Source organism: Neoarius graeffei, chromosome 9 (genome assembly GCF_027579695.1).
Source record: "Neoarius graeffei isolate fNeoGra1 chromosome 9, fNeoGra1.pri, whole genome shotgun sequence".
In the NCBI taxonomy this organism is placed as follows: domain Eukaryota; kingdom Metazoa; phylum Chordata; class Actinopteri; order Siluriformes; family Ariidae; genus Neoarius; species Neoarius graeffei.
The window spans coordinates 87,286,681-87,301,875 of NC_083577.1; the positions used below are offsets into that span (position 1 = coordinate 87,286,681).

At 41.6% G+C, this 15,195-nt stretch overlaps 1 protein-coding gene across 1 annotated transcript in view; it reads right to left on the reverse strand.

Annotated features, from left to right (window-relative positions):
* The window catches only part of thsd7ba (thrombospondin, type I, domain containing 7Ba), a 480,459-nt gene that overhangs the window by 332,469 nt on the left and 132,795 nt on the right, over nt 1-15,195 (reverse strand). Inside the window, exon 4 of the mRNA XM_060930603.1 lies at nt 11,610-11,858. Coding sequence (XP_060786586.1) covers nt 11,610-11,858 — 249 coding nt within the window. The remainder of the gene's footprint in view (nt 1-11,609; nt 11,859-15,195) is intronic.

Below are 15,195 nucleotides of genomic sequence, written 5' to 3' on the forward strand. Positions count from 1 at the left end.
GAAGTAAAGATGGGAAGAGGATCACCAATCCCCCTAATTCTGCGCCGACAAATAGTGGAGCAATATCAGAAAGGAGTTCGACAGTGTAAAATTGCAAAGAGTTTGAACATATCATCATCTACAGTGCATAATATCATCAAAAGATTCAGAGAATCTGGAAGAATCTCTGTGCGTAAGGGTCAAGGCCGGAAAACTATACTGGGTGCCCGTGATCTTCGGGCCCTTAGACGGCACTGCATCACATACAGGCATGCTTCTGTATTGGAAATCACAAAATGGGCTCAGGAATATTTCCAGAGAACATTATCTGTGAACACAATTCACCGTGCCATCCGCCGTTGCCAGCTAAAACTCTATAGTTCAAAGAAGAAGCCGTATCTAAACACGATCCAGAAGTGCAGACGTCTTCTCTGGGCCAAGGTTAATTTAAAATGGACTGTGGCAAAGTGGAAAACTGTTCTATGGTCAGACGAATCAAAATTTGAAGTTCTTTATGGAAATCAGGGACGCTGTGTCATTCGGACTAAAGAGGAGAAGGACGACCCAAGTTGTTATCAGCGCTCAGTTCAGAAGCCTGCATCTCTGATGGTATGGAGTTGCATTAGTGCGTGTGGCATGGGCAGCTTACACATCTGGAAAGACACCATCAATGCTGAAAGGTATATCCAGGTTCTAGAGCAACATATGCTCCCATCCAGACGACGTCTCTTTCAGGGAAGACCTTGCATTTTCCAACATGGCAATGCCAAACCACATACTGCATCAATTACAGCATCATGGCTGCGTAGAAGAAGGGTCCGGGTACTGAACTGGCCAGCCTGCAGTCCAGATCTTTCACCCATAGAAAACATTTGGCACATCATAAAACGGAAGATACGACAAAAAAGACCTAAGACATTTGAGCAACTAGAATCCTACATTAGACAAGAATGGGTTAACATTCCTCTCCCTAAACTTGAGCAACTTGTCTCCTCAGTCCCCAGACGTTTACAGACTGTTGTAAAGAGAAAAGGGGATGTCTCACAGTGGTAAACATGGCCTTGTCCCAACTTTTTTGAGATGTGTTGTTGTCATGAAATTTAAAATCGCCTAATTTTTCTCTTTAAATGATATATTTTATCAGTTTAAACATTTGATATGTCATCTATGTTCTATTCTGAATAAAATATGGAATTTTGAAACTTCCACATCATTGCATTCTGTTTTTATTTACAATTTGTACTTTGTCCCAACTTTTTTGGAATCGGGGTTGTGTGTATATATATATATATATATATATATATATATATATATATATATATATATATATATAATTTTATATGAATTGAAATGTAAATTTTCTATTGTGGATTTGTGCAGTTTATTTGTTTTTGTTTCACATTAATTGAATTTGTTTTATTTGAAGAGAGATTTTTTTTTCTGTGTCTGATTTGTGTGAATTCACACATTACCTTGTATAAATACCTCAGAGTGAGATTCACTGTTTTCAACAAACTAAAGGTCTTTCAAATTGATCACAATAAATAAATGAATAAATAAATAAACAAAACAGACAAACAAATAAATAAATAAGAATTTTCTAAAATTATTGTAAAATAATTAATTAATTCAAATTAACTTGCTTTTTGAGGAATTAGTTTTCTTGATTTTAATTAGTTAGCTTGGTCTTAGAATGTTATTTTACTTTGATTAATATTTTATATAATAATAACGATTACTATTATTAAACATACAATTATTAATTACAAATAAATAACTACAGAAATAAAATTATAATTAACTTATTTTTAGAGGAATTAGTTTTCATGCTTTAGTTACTTAGATTTGTTCCAGGCATGTTATTTTTATTTTTATTAATATTTTGTTAAATAATTATATAATAATAATTGTTAATTCTTTTAAACAAACTATTATTTTCATAAATAAATAAATAAAATTAAGTTATTTTTAGAGGAATTAGGGGTTTTTTTTGCTTTTAATTACTTAGATTTGTTGTCAGTATATCATTTTTATTTTTGATTCATATTTTTAAACTAACAATATACAGTGCTCGGCATAAATGAGTGCACCCCCTTTGAAAAGTGACATTTTAAACAATATCTCAATGAACACAAACGATTTCCAAAATGTTGACAAGACAAAGTTTAATATAATAAATTATATTAAATATATATATTTATTATAATAAAGCCTTCTTTTTCTCTCCTCCTGTGTAAAGACCACAAGCAGAGGCCATCCACATCTGATCTGCTTTAATATCAACAGATCTTCATTTAAGGTACGTGAATCTTTTCATCATGGCACCCCTTCAGCCTGTTCAGTGTGCTGAGTGCAGGATGTTTAGTCATTCTTCCTCCGTCACTAGCGATAGCTCTATTAGCTTTACTTGTGATAAGTGCAGATTAGTTAGCTCTCTGACGGAGAAGATTTCAGTGCTAGAAGCGCGTGTCCAGGCTTTAGAGCAGGTTAGTGAGCGTGAGAACAGTGTAGTTTCTGTTAGGGAAAGTCTACAGCGGGGCGAATGGGTGACGGCTCGGCGGCATAAGCGTAGAGCCAAAGCTACTGCTGAGGCTCGCCCACGGGAGCACCACTCCTCTCCGCGTCACATGTCGAACAGGTTTGCTCTCCTTAGTGATGCACCCACTGAGAAACCTGAAAGAGCTCTGGTTATAGGGGACTCTATCATATGGCACGTGAAATTAGCTCAGCCTTTAGGGGCACCAGCAGCTTTAGTCAGGTGTATACCGGGAGCCAGGGCGCCGGACATAGCAGGTAATCTTAGGGTCCTAGGCAAGCACAGGTTCTCAAAGATAGTTATCCATGCAGGAGCTAATGATATATGCCTTCGTCAGTCTGAGGTTACTTATGGCCCTTTTCCACTACCCTTTTTCAGCTCACTTCAGCTCGCTTCAGCTCACTTCAGCCCGACACGGCTCGCGTTTCGACTACCAAAAACCAGCACGACTCAGCTCGCTTCAGCCCTGCTTAGCCCCTAAAACTCACACCATTTTGGAGTAGGGCTGAAGCGAGCCAAACCGTGCCGAGTGAGGCTGGGGGCATGAGCAGACACTCCCCTGTGCACTGATTGGTGAGGAGGAGTGTCCTCACATGCCCACACACGCCCCGCGAGCACGCTGGGATCTGTCAACACCGCAAACCCGGAAGGAGAAGAATTACGAATTACGAGAATTTCTGAAGCCTTATGCGCCTCGCCTCATCTATACGCTCTTGCCAGTATCTGTCCGCGTTGTCGGTGACAACAAGCCACAGCACCAAGACCAGCAACACTAACGACTCCATGTCCTCCATGTTTATTGTTTACTATCCGGGTCGTGAGACTACCGCTTAAAAGCTCACTGATGTCACTGTTTGCGCTGCTTAACGACATCACCTGACGTCCACCCACTTTCGCTAACTCCACCCAATGTGTCCACCCACTTCCAGCCAGCACGGTTCAGCGCGGTTGTAGTCGAAATGCAACTCCAACATCCCCGCTCACCCCGACTCAGCACGGCACGGCTCAGCCCGACTCAGCCGCGTTTGTAGTGGAAAAGCAGCATAAGAGTAACTTTGTAGAAGTGTTTAAATTAGCGAAGGCGATGTCCGATGCTGTAGTATGCTCTGGCCCCATCCCAATGCGGCGTGGCGATGTAGCTTACAGCAGGTTATGGTCGCTGAACTGCTGGCTGTCCAGGTGGTGCTCTGAAAACAGTGTGGGGTTTATAGATAATTGGGCTAATTTTGAGGGCACTGCTGGCCTGTTAGGGCGGGACGGTATCCATCCCACTCGGGAAGGTGCTGCTCTCATTTCCTGCAGCATAGGTCATAGTCTCAGAACAGGCCTAGTTAATTTCTGACAATCCAGAGCCAAGGCCAGGGAGCAGACGAACAGGCTAAACTGACTGTCTGCTAGCTGCACAGAGTCGTCACTCAGGGTCCACTACATTGAGACTGTGTCTGTTCCCCGAGCTCAACAAAAAGGTAGAAATTTTCAGAGAGTTTGTTCCAGTAACCTAATCAATATAAAATTAGATCATGCTGACTGTACAGCTGCTGCCAGCACCTTTGATCTAAAGGTGGGGCTATTAAATATTAGATCTCTTACATCTAAAGCGCTAATGGTTAATGAACTAATTACTGATCAGGAGTTTAATGTACTGTGTTTAACAGAAACATGGATTAAGCCAAATGAATATATAACATTAAATGAAGCGAGTCCTCCTGGATACAGTTATATACACCAGCCTCGTCTAACTGACAGAGGAGGAGGCGTCGCAGTTATTTATAACGATTATGTAGGTGTAACACAAAAACCTGGTTATAAATTTAATACATTTGAAGTTCTTCATACTCATATAATGTATGTAGCCTCGAAAAATAAGTCTACCCAGTTAATTCCATTGCTTATTATTTACAGGCCCCCGGGGCCATATTCTGAGTTTCTTTCTGAATTTGCAGATTTTATCTCAGATCTGGTTATTTCCTTAGACAAAGCTTTAGTTGTCGGAGATTTTAATATTCACTTCGATAACTCAGAAGACCCTTTAAAAACAACGTTTGTGTCCATCTTAGATTCAGTCGGGATTAAGCAGAATGTCATAGGACCGACCCATAATGGTGGTCACACCCTCGATCTAATACTAACATTCAGATTAAACATAGACAATATAGTCATACTTCCACAGTCTGAAGTTATCTCAGATCATTGTCTCATCTCATTCAAAATATGTCTGAGTAATAATATATGCACCTCACCACGCTACTGTATTAAACGTACTTTCACGTCAACTACTGCACAGAGCTTTATAAATGATCTCCCAGAGCTGTCAACTTTGATTGGGTCACTGTCAGCCCCTGCAGAACTTGATCAGGCAACTGAATGCTTAGAGTCAACATTCCGCCATACTTTAGATAATGTAGCTCCTCTAAAAAGGAAAATGGTCAGAGACAAAAAAATAGCACCCTGGTATAATGATGACACTCGCACATTAAAACAGACCACTCGAAAATTGGAACGTAAATGGCGTCAAACAAAATTGGTCGTGTTCAAATTAGCTTGGAAGGAGAGCTTCCTGAAGTATAGAAAAGCTCTTAGTGCTGCGAGATCAACATATTTCTCCTCCCTAATAGAAGATAACAAAAATAATCCTAGATTCCTATTTAATACTGTAGCAAAATTAACCAGGAATAAGTCCACTATCAACACATGCACACCTGCAGTATGTAGTAGCAACGACTTCATGAATTTTTTTAATGACAAAATTGAGAATATCCGACAAAAAATTCAAACTACTAATTTAAAGTCAGACAATGAAAGTGACTTTGTAGTTAACAATATAACTGTATCAGATCATCAGTTAGAATGTTTTACTCCCCTAAAAGAAACTGAATTACTCTCATTAATCTCTACATCAAAAGCCTCAACTTGTGTACTAGATCCCTTACCGACACATCTATTCAAACAGATAATGCCTGGAGTAATTGAACCGCTTCTAAAAATAATAAATTCTTCTCTTATGATTGGCTATGTACCCAAATCCTTTAAACTAGCAGTTATCAAACCCCTGATTAAAAAACCTGACCTTGATCCCTGTCAGCTGTCCAATTATCGGCCAATATCAAACCTCCCCTTTATCTCCAAGATCCTTGAAAAAGCTGTGGCACAGCAGTTATGCTCATATTTACATAGGAATAACATCCATGAAATGTATCAGTCAGGATTTAGACCTCATCATAGCACAGAGACAGCACTGGTTAAAGTAGTAAACAACCTACTGTTGGCGTCTGATCAGGGCTGTGTCTCGCTACTTGTGTTGCTTGACCTTAGTGCAGCATTTGATACCATTGATCATTCCATTCTTCTGGATAGACTAGAAAATGTTGTGGGAGTTAAGGGAACGGCCCTCTCCTGGCTCAGGTCTTATCTAACTGATCGTTATCAGTATGTTGATATAAATGGTGATATTTCTAGACGTACTGAGGTAAAGTTTGGTGTTCCACAAGGTTCTGTCTTGGGTCCACTGCTTTTTTCTCTATATATGTTACCTCTGGGCGATATTATTCGTAAACATTGTATTAGTTTCCACTGTTATGCTGATGACACACAGTTGTATGTCTCTGCAAAACCTGATGAGAGACACCAGCTTAATAGAATTGAGGAATGTGTAAAGGACATTAGACACTGGATGCTTATTAACTTCCTTCTGCTTAACTCTGACAAGACTGAAGTACTTGTGCTAGGACCACATACAGCTAGAAGTAAGTTTTCTGATTACACAGTGACTCTGGATGGCCTTTCTGTTTCTTCACGTGCAGCAGTAAAAGACCTCGGAGTGATTATTGACCCCAGTCTTTCATTCGAAACTCACATTGATAACATTACCCGGATAGCTTTCTTTCATCTCAGAAATATTGCAAAGATAAGAAATTTAATGTCATTGCATGACGCAGAAAAACTAGCTCATGCTTTCGTTACCTCCAGGTTGGATTATTGTAATGCCTTACTGTCTGGATGTTCCAATAAGTGCATAAACAAGCTCCAGTTAGTTCAAAATGCAGCAGCAAGAGTCCTTACTAGAACTAGAAAATATGACCACATCACGCCTGTCTTATCCACACTGCATTGGCTCCCAATCAAATTTCGTATTGATTATAAAATACTACTATTGACCTTTAAAGCACTAAATGGTCTCGCACCACAGTACCTGAGTGAACTTCTGCTCCTCTATGACCCGCCACGCCTACTTAGATCAAAAGGTGCAGGCTATCTGCTGGTACCTCGTATAGTGAAGGCTACATCAGGGGGCAGAGCCTTTTCTTACAAAGCCCCACTGTTATGGAACAGCCTTCTAAGTAATGTTCAGGAATCAGACACAGTCTCAGCATTTAAGTCTAGGCTGAAAACATATCTGTTTAGTCAAGCCTTTTGTTAATGGTGTTTATGAGGTAAAGGAGTAGATCTGGAGGGTCCTCAGACATAGAGTGTTTTGGTAAACTGGGATGTATGGATGCTGTCAGTCCCCACTCGCTTGTTCACTCAAGTTTGTTGACGGTGTAGTGGCTGGCTGCTTTATGTCCCGGGGCTCCCTCATGCCTGTGTTACCTTCTGGCTCTCCCCTTTTAGTTATGCTGTCATAGTTAGTTGCCGGAGTCCCTGCTTGTACTCGGTGCAATATGTATACTGTTCCTACTTATTCAGGTGACATTGGGCATACCTAACCACCTGTGTTTTCTTTCCCTCCTCCCCACCCCAAATCTGTCCCTCTGAGTTACATGGAGTCAACAGGAAATCTTTTGGTGGAGAGGGTGGAGACCTCGACTGGCTATCGTAGCCTGCAGGGAATCGGCCGTCAGACATTCTGTCGCATGTCCCAGACCCGGTGAAATGTCACTGAATTGTCTTGGCCAGCCCTAAGGGGCCCATCTGCATCTCATCATTGCTGAGGAGTGTGCTCCCATCACCCAATCAAGCATCCAGCCAGAGCAGGTCATGATATATTTTACCATATTAACATGCCATTGTTGTGTGTTATGCCTGATGTAAAGACTCTCGTCTCTGCGAGCCTACCACACAGATTTAATACTTGACATTTTTAGGGCATACCTAACAACGTGTTTTCTTTCTCTCTCTCTTCCCCCCCCAATCTGTCCCTCTGAGTTACATGTTGATCCTGGGATTGAGATGCTGGCCTCTTCTGCCCCTCGGACCTGCTTGATCCATCCTGGTGCCCTGTGTCTGGTCGGAGTTTTATCGCACCGCTCCTGTGAAGGACGGCCCCATGAGGACAGTTGAGGTTATACCTGTTAAAACTGTTAATATTATAGTCAGGCTGTCTGTTGTTGCCCAAATGAGGATGGGTTCCCTTTTGAGTCTGGTTCCTCTCGAGGTTTCTTCCTCATGTCGTCTGAGGGAGTTTTTCCTTGCCACCGTCGCCACAGGCTTGGTCATTGGGGATAGATTAGGGATAAAATTAGCTCATGTTTTAAGTCGTTCAAATTCTGTAAAGCTGCTTTGCGACAATGTTTATTGTTAAAAGCGCTATACAAATAAACTTGATTTGATTTGATATAATATCTGTTTAACTTATAACGGGAAAGTAAGGTTAATAATATAACTTAGATTACACATTTTTCAGTTTTACTCAAATTAGGGTGGTGCAAAAATGAGTACACCCCACAACAAAAACTACTACATCTAGTACTTTGTATGGCCTCCATGATTTTTAATGACAGCACCAAGTCTTCTAGGCATGGAATGAACAAGTTGGCGACATTTTGCAACATCAATCTTTTTCCATTCTTCAACAATGACCTCTTTTAGTGACTGGATGCTGGATGGAGAGCGATGCTCAACTTGTCTCTTCAGAATTCCCCATAGGTGTTCGATTGGGTTCAGATCAGGAGACATACTTGGCCACTGAATCACTTTCACCCTGTTCTTCTTCAGAAATCCAACAGTGGCCTTAGATGTGTGTTTAGTCATGTTGGAAAAGTGCACGACGACCAAGGGCACGGAGTGATGGTAGCATCTTCTCTTTCAGTATAGAGCAATACGTCTGTGAATTCATGATGCCATCAATGAAATGCAGCTCCCCGACACCAGCAGCACTCATGCAGCCCCACATAAGGACGCTGCCACCACCATGTTTCACTGTAGGCACCAGGCAGTTTTCTTTGTATTCCTCACCTTTGCGACGCCATACAGTTTTGAAGCCATCAGTTCCAAAAGCATTTTATCTTGGTCTCATCACTCCAGAGTATAGAGTCCCAGTAGTCTTCATCTTTGTCAGCATGGGCCCTGGCAAACTCTAGGCGGGCTTTTTTGTGCCTGGGCTTTAGGAAAGGCTTCTTTCGTGGATGGCATCCATGCATGCCATTCCTCTGCAGTGTACGCCGTATTGTGTCACGGGAAATAGTCACCCCAGTTTGGCTTTCTACTTCTTTAGATAACTGCAGTGAACTTGCATGCCGATTTTCTTCAACCCTTCTCATCAGAAGACGCTCCTGTCGAGGTGTTAACTTCCGTGGACGACCTGGACGTCTCTGTGAGATGGTTGCAGTTCCATCTTTCTTAAATTTTTGTACCACTTTTGCTACAGTATTCTGACTGATAAGTAAAGCTTTGCTGATCTTCTTGTAGCCTTCACCTTTGTGGTGTAAAGAAATGATTTTCTTTGGGGAATTCTGAAGAGACGAGTTGAGCATCACTCTCCATCCAGCATCCAGTCACTAAAAGAGGTCGTTGTTGAAGAATGGAAAAAGACTGATGTTGCAAAATGTCGCCAACTTGTTCATTCCATGCCTAGAAGACTTGGTGCTGTCATTAAAAATCATGGAGGCCATACAAAGTACTAGATGTAGTAGTTTTTGTTGTGGGGTGTACTCATTTTTGCACCACCCTAATTTGAGTAAAACTGAAAACAATGTGTAATCTAAGTTATATTATTAACCTTACTTTCACGTTATAAGTTAAACAGATGTTATATTAAACTTTGTCTTGTGAACATTTTGGAAATTGTTTGTGTTCATTGAGATATTGTTTAAAATGTTACTTTTCAAAGGGGGTGCACTCATTTATGCTCAGCACTATATGTATGTATGTATGTATGTATGTATGTATGTGTATATATATATACGTATATGGGTGTGTGTATATATAAAGGCAGTGAACCAGGTGACAGTGGCCACACCGGGTCTCAATCATGGTGCGATTTTTGTACTTTTCTCACAGAGACTGTGTCTCGTTAAGTTTGAAATATCAGTAGAAACAACCGATAAACACTTCTCCAACTGTCAACAGGCTCTGGACTTCAGAAAACACCACACAACACAACCACATGGAGACACGCTTGAGAAACTACACTGCATCACCATTCTAAAGACTCCATGTGGCCATGCCATGGGATCACCTGGGTTCTATGCCCACCTGGAAGTCCGGCAAAAGCAGTGTGTGTGAAAATGGAAGTGTAGTAAGCGATCAAGGATCCATGTGGCTCAAGACGAACCAGAGCCAACCCACACTCTCTTCTCCTCTCCAACGTGTGCTCCACAGACAATCAACCTCACTGTTTAAGACTGATTCTGATCTCCTGGAGTGAGATAAGACACTGCTGTGAGCTCATCTTCACCGAGACATGACTGCACGAAGGCATCGCTGACTCCGTGATCCAGCTAGATGGGCTTCCGCGCTGACAGAAACGCTTATCTGTTGGGTAAGATGTGTCGTGGCAGTTTGAGTGTTTCCAGCTGGTGTCTGAATGCAGCTGTGTGCAATGTTCAGCACTCGTGGAGGTTTTAGCAGTTAGATCCAGAACTTTCGATATTCCCAGAGAGCTCACTACAGTTATCATCATTGCTGTTTACATCCCGCCAAGAATCAGCGAGCTTCGGACAGATCACACTGATGGCTTCTTCACTGTCGCTGGGGACTTCACCAACACATCACTCAGGTCAGTTCGACCCACATTTCATCAAAACACTGACGAGGGGAAAACATGTGAGATCTTGTAGATACAATTATCCAGCACGCATTCAAGACTGCACCCCTCGCCCCCCCTTGGACAATTGGATCATATGTCCGTCCTTCTCAGCCCCGCCTACAGACCCATTCGCAAATGAGTCAGAGCGGCCGTGAGAGAGATGAGAACTTAGGCCCACTTTACACGGGGATGGTCTGAAACAAAAACGCAAAAGTCCGTTTTCGTTCTCACTTTTTTCCGCGTCTCCACGACCGTTTTCAAGGAGGAAATCTGCGTCTATACGGTGACGCATAAATGTGTGGAATTCAATTGGATGTGCATGCCAGGCGGCTAGGTGGTGCTGTGAAAGACCTCCGCTATGACTGCACGCATGCGCAACGTCTTCCGTCTTGTCTGACCTGCGCCGCGAAAACTTTGACTACTCTGGCTATGGTAAGTAAGAAAGTAAGTAAAAAAGTAAGAGCATACTACACCCGCCTCTGTTCATTAGCGGTATATGTGCAGATTCGGTATAGATGTTCGAAGGACTCCTGGACGTTTATTAAAGCTGCCAGAGCAGCTTGAAGGTCCGTTGGATCGATGTAATCAGACATGCTCTTACTTTTTTACTTACTTTCTTACTTCCCGTGCTGGCATGTACAGTATATGACATATGTATGACGTAAACGCGTACCCGACGTGAGCAGATCCGAGCAGAGTTTCGCGTATTGGGTAGTTTAGACGGATATGCAACAGGAGCTGTTTTTAACTTATCCACTCTGGAAGGCGTTTTCAATTTTTTCCGTTTTTCAGCCTCGGAAACGCCGTCCCCGTGTAGACGAAAGGCACTTCCGATAAAATATTTAGTCGTTTTTACCCGACAGCGTCCTCGTGTAAACGGGCCCTTAGCCATGAGGTGCTGTATTTGCCCTAGAAGACTGTTCTGAGATCATATTCAGTGAAGCTGCCACTTCTGACCAATCAGCGGACCTGGAGTGAGCAAGTAACATGCTCGCTGTACGGTTTTACATGTCATCATGGAAAAAAAAATACAGCTAAAATTGATAAAAAGGTGACTTTTTGTATAATTAGCACGAATGAGTCAAGATCAGAAGTGTAAAGTGGTGTGTGTTGTAGGTGATTAGTGTTTACCTGGGGCACTTGGGAAGCAAATCCCCGATAATATTGCAGGCCTCCTTCTCCTGGAGGGTGGGGCATTCTCGTCCTCGCCCAACACTGGGCTGAGTAACGGTTCGACTCCTTACACGGTAACCAGGAGACAAATCAGATGATTGGCAGGTCTTCGAACACGAGCTCCAGGAGGACCAATCGGACATCTGGCAGTCTCTGAGCATGACGCAGGAGCGGAAGGTTGCAGGAGCATTGTCTCGCAAACACAGACTGAAAGACATGAGGACAGCAATCAGAGACAACAAACACTGATAAACGTACAGACAGAGCATGAGAAGGTGTGGCGAATGTGATGAGAAACATCATCGTGTCATTACAGTATTAAAACTCTTCAAACTTCAGCTCGTTTGATGTAAAAACAATAAATACACTTTATAAGGAACACCCATCCATCCACCTGCTGTTCTCTAATCAGCTGATCCCTTGACATCAAATCACGCAGATACAAATCAAGAGCTTCAGTTCATGTTCACAATGTTCAAACATCAGAATGGGAAAAATTGTGATCTCACAGTGAAGTGTGACTTCTTTCTTTCTTTCTTTCTTTCTTTCTTTCTTTCTTTCTTTCTTTCTTTCACTGTGGTATGGGTGTAGCACGGGCGATTGCTCTAAGACAACGAGGGAGGCTCAGCCTCCTCTAAAAATGACGAACATCGTGTAGGATGAATTGCGCTAGGATTATGTTATAGCCGACCTTATAACGTTGCTATTTCAGATCCAGAATCATAGAAATATATGTGCTCAACCCACTACAGTGCGAAATCATTCCGTTATAACTTTCCCCAGTTCGCCTAATGTGTGTGTGAGTTTTTCCCCCTCGTGACAGCGCGATGCAGCCCAGCCTCAGTGGACTTCAATGGCATTTGGGAGCTCTGCGCTTTCAATATCAAAATGCAAGACGATTATTGGACAAATACTGCGAAAACGCCCGCCCACGGAGTCTCACGGACTCCCAGCCTCAGTGGACTTCAATGGCATTTGGGAGCTATGCGCTTTTCAATCTCAAAATGCAAGATGGTTATTGGACAAATACTGCGAAAATGCCCGCCCACGGACTCCCAGCCTCACATGGGAGGGACATGGCAAAGCTTTCCGCGAGGAGACTGGTGATTGGTGAAAGCGGCCGGATATTTTCTTTGATTGACAGCTCGTTTCAAATATAGACAGGCAGCGGTGAATCTCAGTTCAGTCCCATGCGGATTCGCAAGTGCTGTGGTGTATTGTAAGAGATCAGCTTACATTTCGATTTCATTCATTACATACGGTTTCTACCAGCTTTTTTAGTTTGTATATATTTTCATTGTAAATAAAGTGTAAATATAGTGTTGTCAAGTTTGCTATCTTAGTTCCAGAAATGTCGTTTATTTGAGTGACTGAACTTGAACTTGAGGGGGCTAGTCAGCTAGCAAGAAAGCTGCGCACGGATGCCAAGCATTGCTGATTTAATTTTGGCGAAGCCATTTGCCAGTCTTCCTTTCGAGGAAAAAATTAAAATTAAAGCGCAGGGTAGACCAACGCCTCAAATTGACTTGGTGAAAAAGGTAGGGAATAATACTCGTTCCTTTCAGCTCTCCTGGTACGAGAAAGTGAATTGGCTAACAGCAAGTGACCCACATCAACAACAGTAAATAGGCTACTTTAGTAATATGTCATGGATGGACCAAAAATATAGAATCTATTTAAATTGTTTATGCTGAGTATATTATATTGGAATATATATTTTTCTGGATATGAATTAAACACAGCTACAATTCGGAAAACATTTTTAAACAAAAACACAGCCGAGAACATTTCACACTACAGACCTGGATTAAAAGTGAAGGGTTATCAAAATTGTCAATAAAACATTTCTCAGTCAAAATAAGTAAAATATAGGGAAAGTGTCATTGAATGAAATGTGTGGCCCCCAGCTCTATGTTTGGCTCTCCAAGGTCAGTGCTTGCGCCTATTCCAGAACACTCTGCTGTTACTGCTGAGGTTCCTGACAAAGAGCTGCTTTCAATAATGATCAATTTTTAAACAACATGCCATAATTTTAAAATATAAAATGTTAAAATATACCCCCCCCCAACACCACCATCATGTATATTGGACAGTAGGCTAATGGGCCAAAAGAACCTGTTATTTCACAGTTTGTGACCCTGCCAACAATCAGCCAGATCAGAGGCAAGAGTATGGGCAAAATTGATGTGTTTTTTCTTTTAAAATCTGGAAATATCGTAACCGACCAGCCTCCCCTGTTTGAAAGACTACCAGCCGCCACTGGGGTGTAGGTTTGAGCCAGATGAGTATGAGGTTTGAGTATTTCAGAAACTGCTGATCTCCTGGAGTTTTCACACACAACAGTCTCTAGAGTTTATACAGAATGGTGCGGAAAACAAAAAACAAACATTGAGTGAGTGAGCGACAGTTCTGTGAGTGGAAATAAATGCCTAGCTGATGAGAGAGGGTCAGAGGAAAATGGACAGATTTGAGGTGGTTCGAGCTTTTTTGCCAGGAAGGATATAGTAACTCATATAATCACTCTTCACAACCGTGGTGAGCAGAAAAGCATCTCAGCAGAAAAGCAACAGCAGAAGACACACTGGGTTCCACTCCTGCAGCCAAGAACAGGGATCTTCGACTCAAGAAAAAGTTCCTATTAAAGTGGCCGGTGAGTGTGTATTCAATAACACGACTCTAGTGTCTCATGGCTTCATTAAGTTGTTGAGCGACTGTTGAATATGACATAAACAAACAAAACACTGAGTCTGTGCTGGATCAAGTGCTATTCTATACGCTGCTGAATATGGAATGTGGGAGCTCCATCCATCCATCCATTATCTGGGAGCCATGATTTTAAATTCAACAACATTTGCAGTGATTAAAATGCCGTCTTCTCATTCAGAGACCATCATATTAATATCACGGATTGATAGATTGACTGATAATTAAAAGTTATTCCACAAAATCGAGTCGTACATGAGCTGATAGCTGACGAGTCGCGTAGCACTGAGTTGCCTATAAGCCATGTACAATGAGATTGAGTGGAATAACTGTTTTTTTATTCTATCCACATTCATTGGATATTGAGAAACAGAGCATGTTTTTTTTTTCAAATTTGTTAAATAAAAACTTTATACAAAACGTCCGACAAAATAATTTCTGCTTAGAATGTAAACAAACCGGCGAAATGACAGGAGCAATTTGTGAAAAATGCAATAATAATAATAATAATAATAATTATTGATTTTTTTTTAAAAAAGATACGCTCTTGCCATTTTTCTTTCCATTTACCGTTAACTTTCATTCCATTTTTTTTTTGGGGGGGGTTGTTTTCGAGTCGAGTTGTTTCAGCAAAACGCTCTGCCATTTTGTTTTTCTTCTTTTTCTTTAGGAAGTTTTGGTGGTTGGCAAACCAACTTAAAGGTGTATTACTGCCACTGACTGCGCTGGAGTGTGGAACAGGAGATACTGGGTGTGGAAAAAAAAAAACAACGACTATATTCTTTGAGCGATTTCTGTTTCTTTGAAATACTTGATAACAAAGTGATATATCTGAATCGAT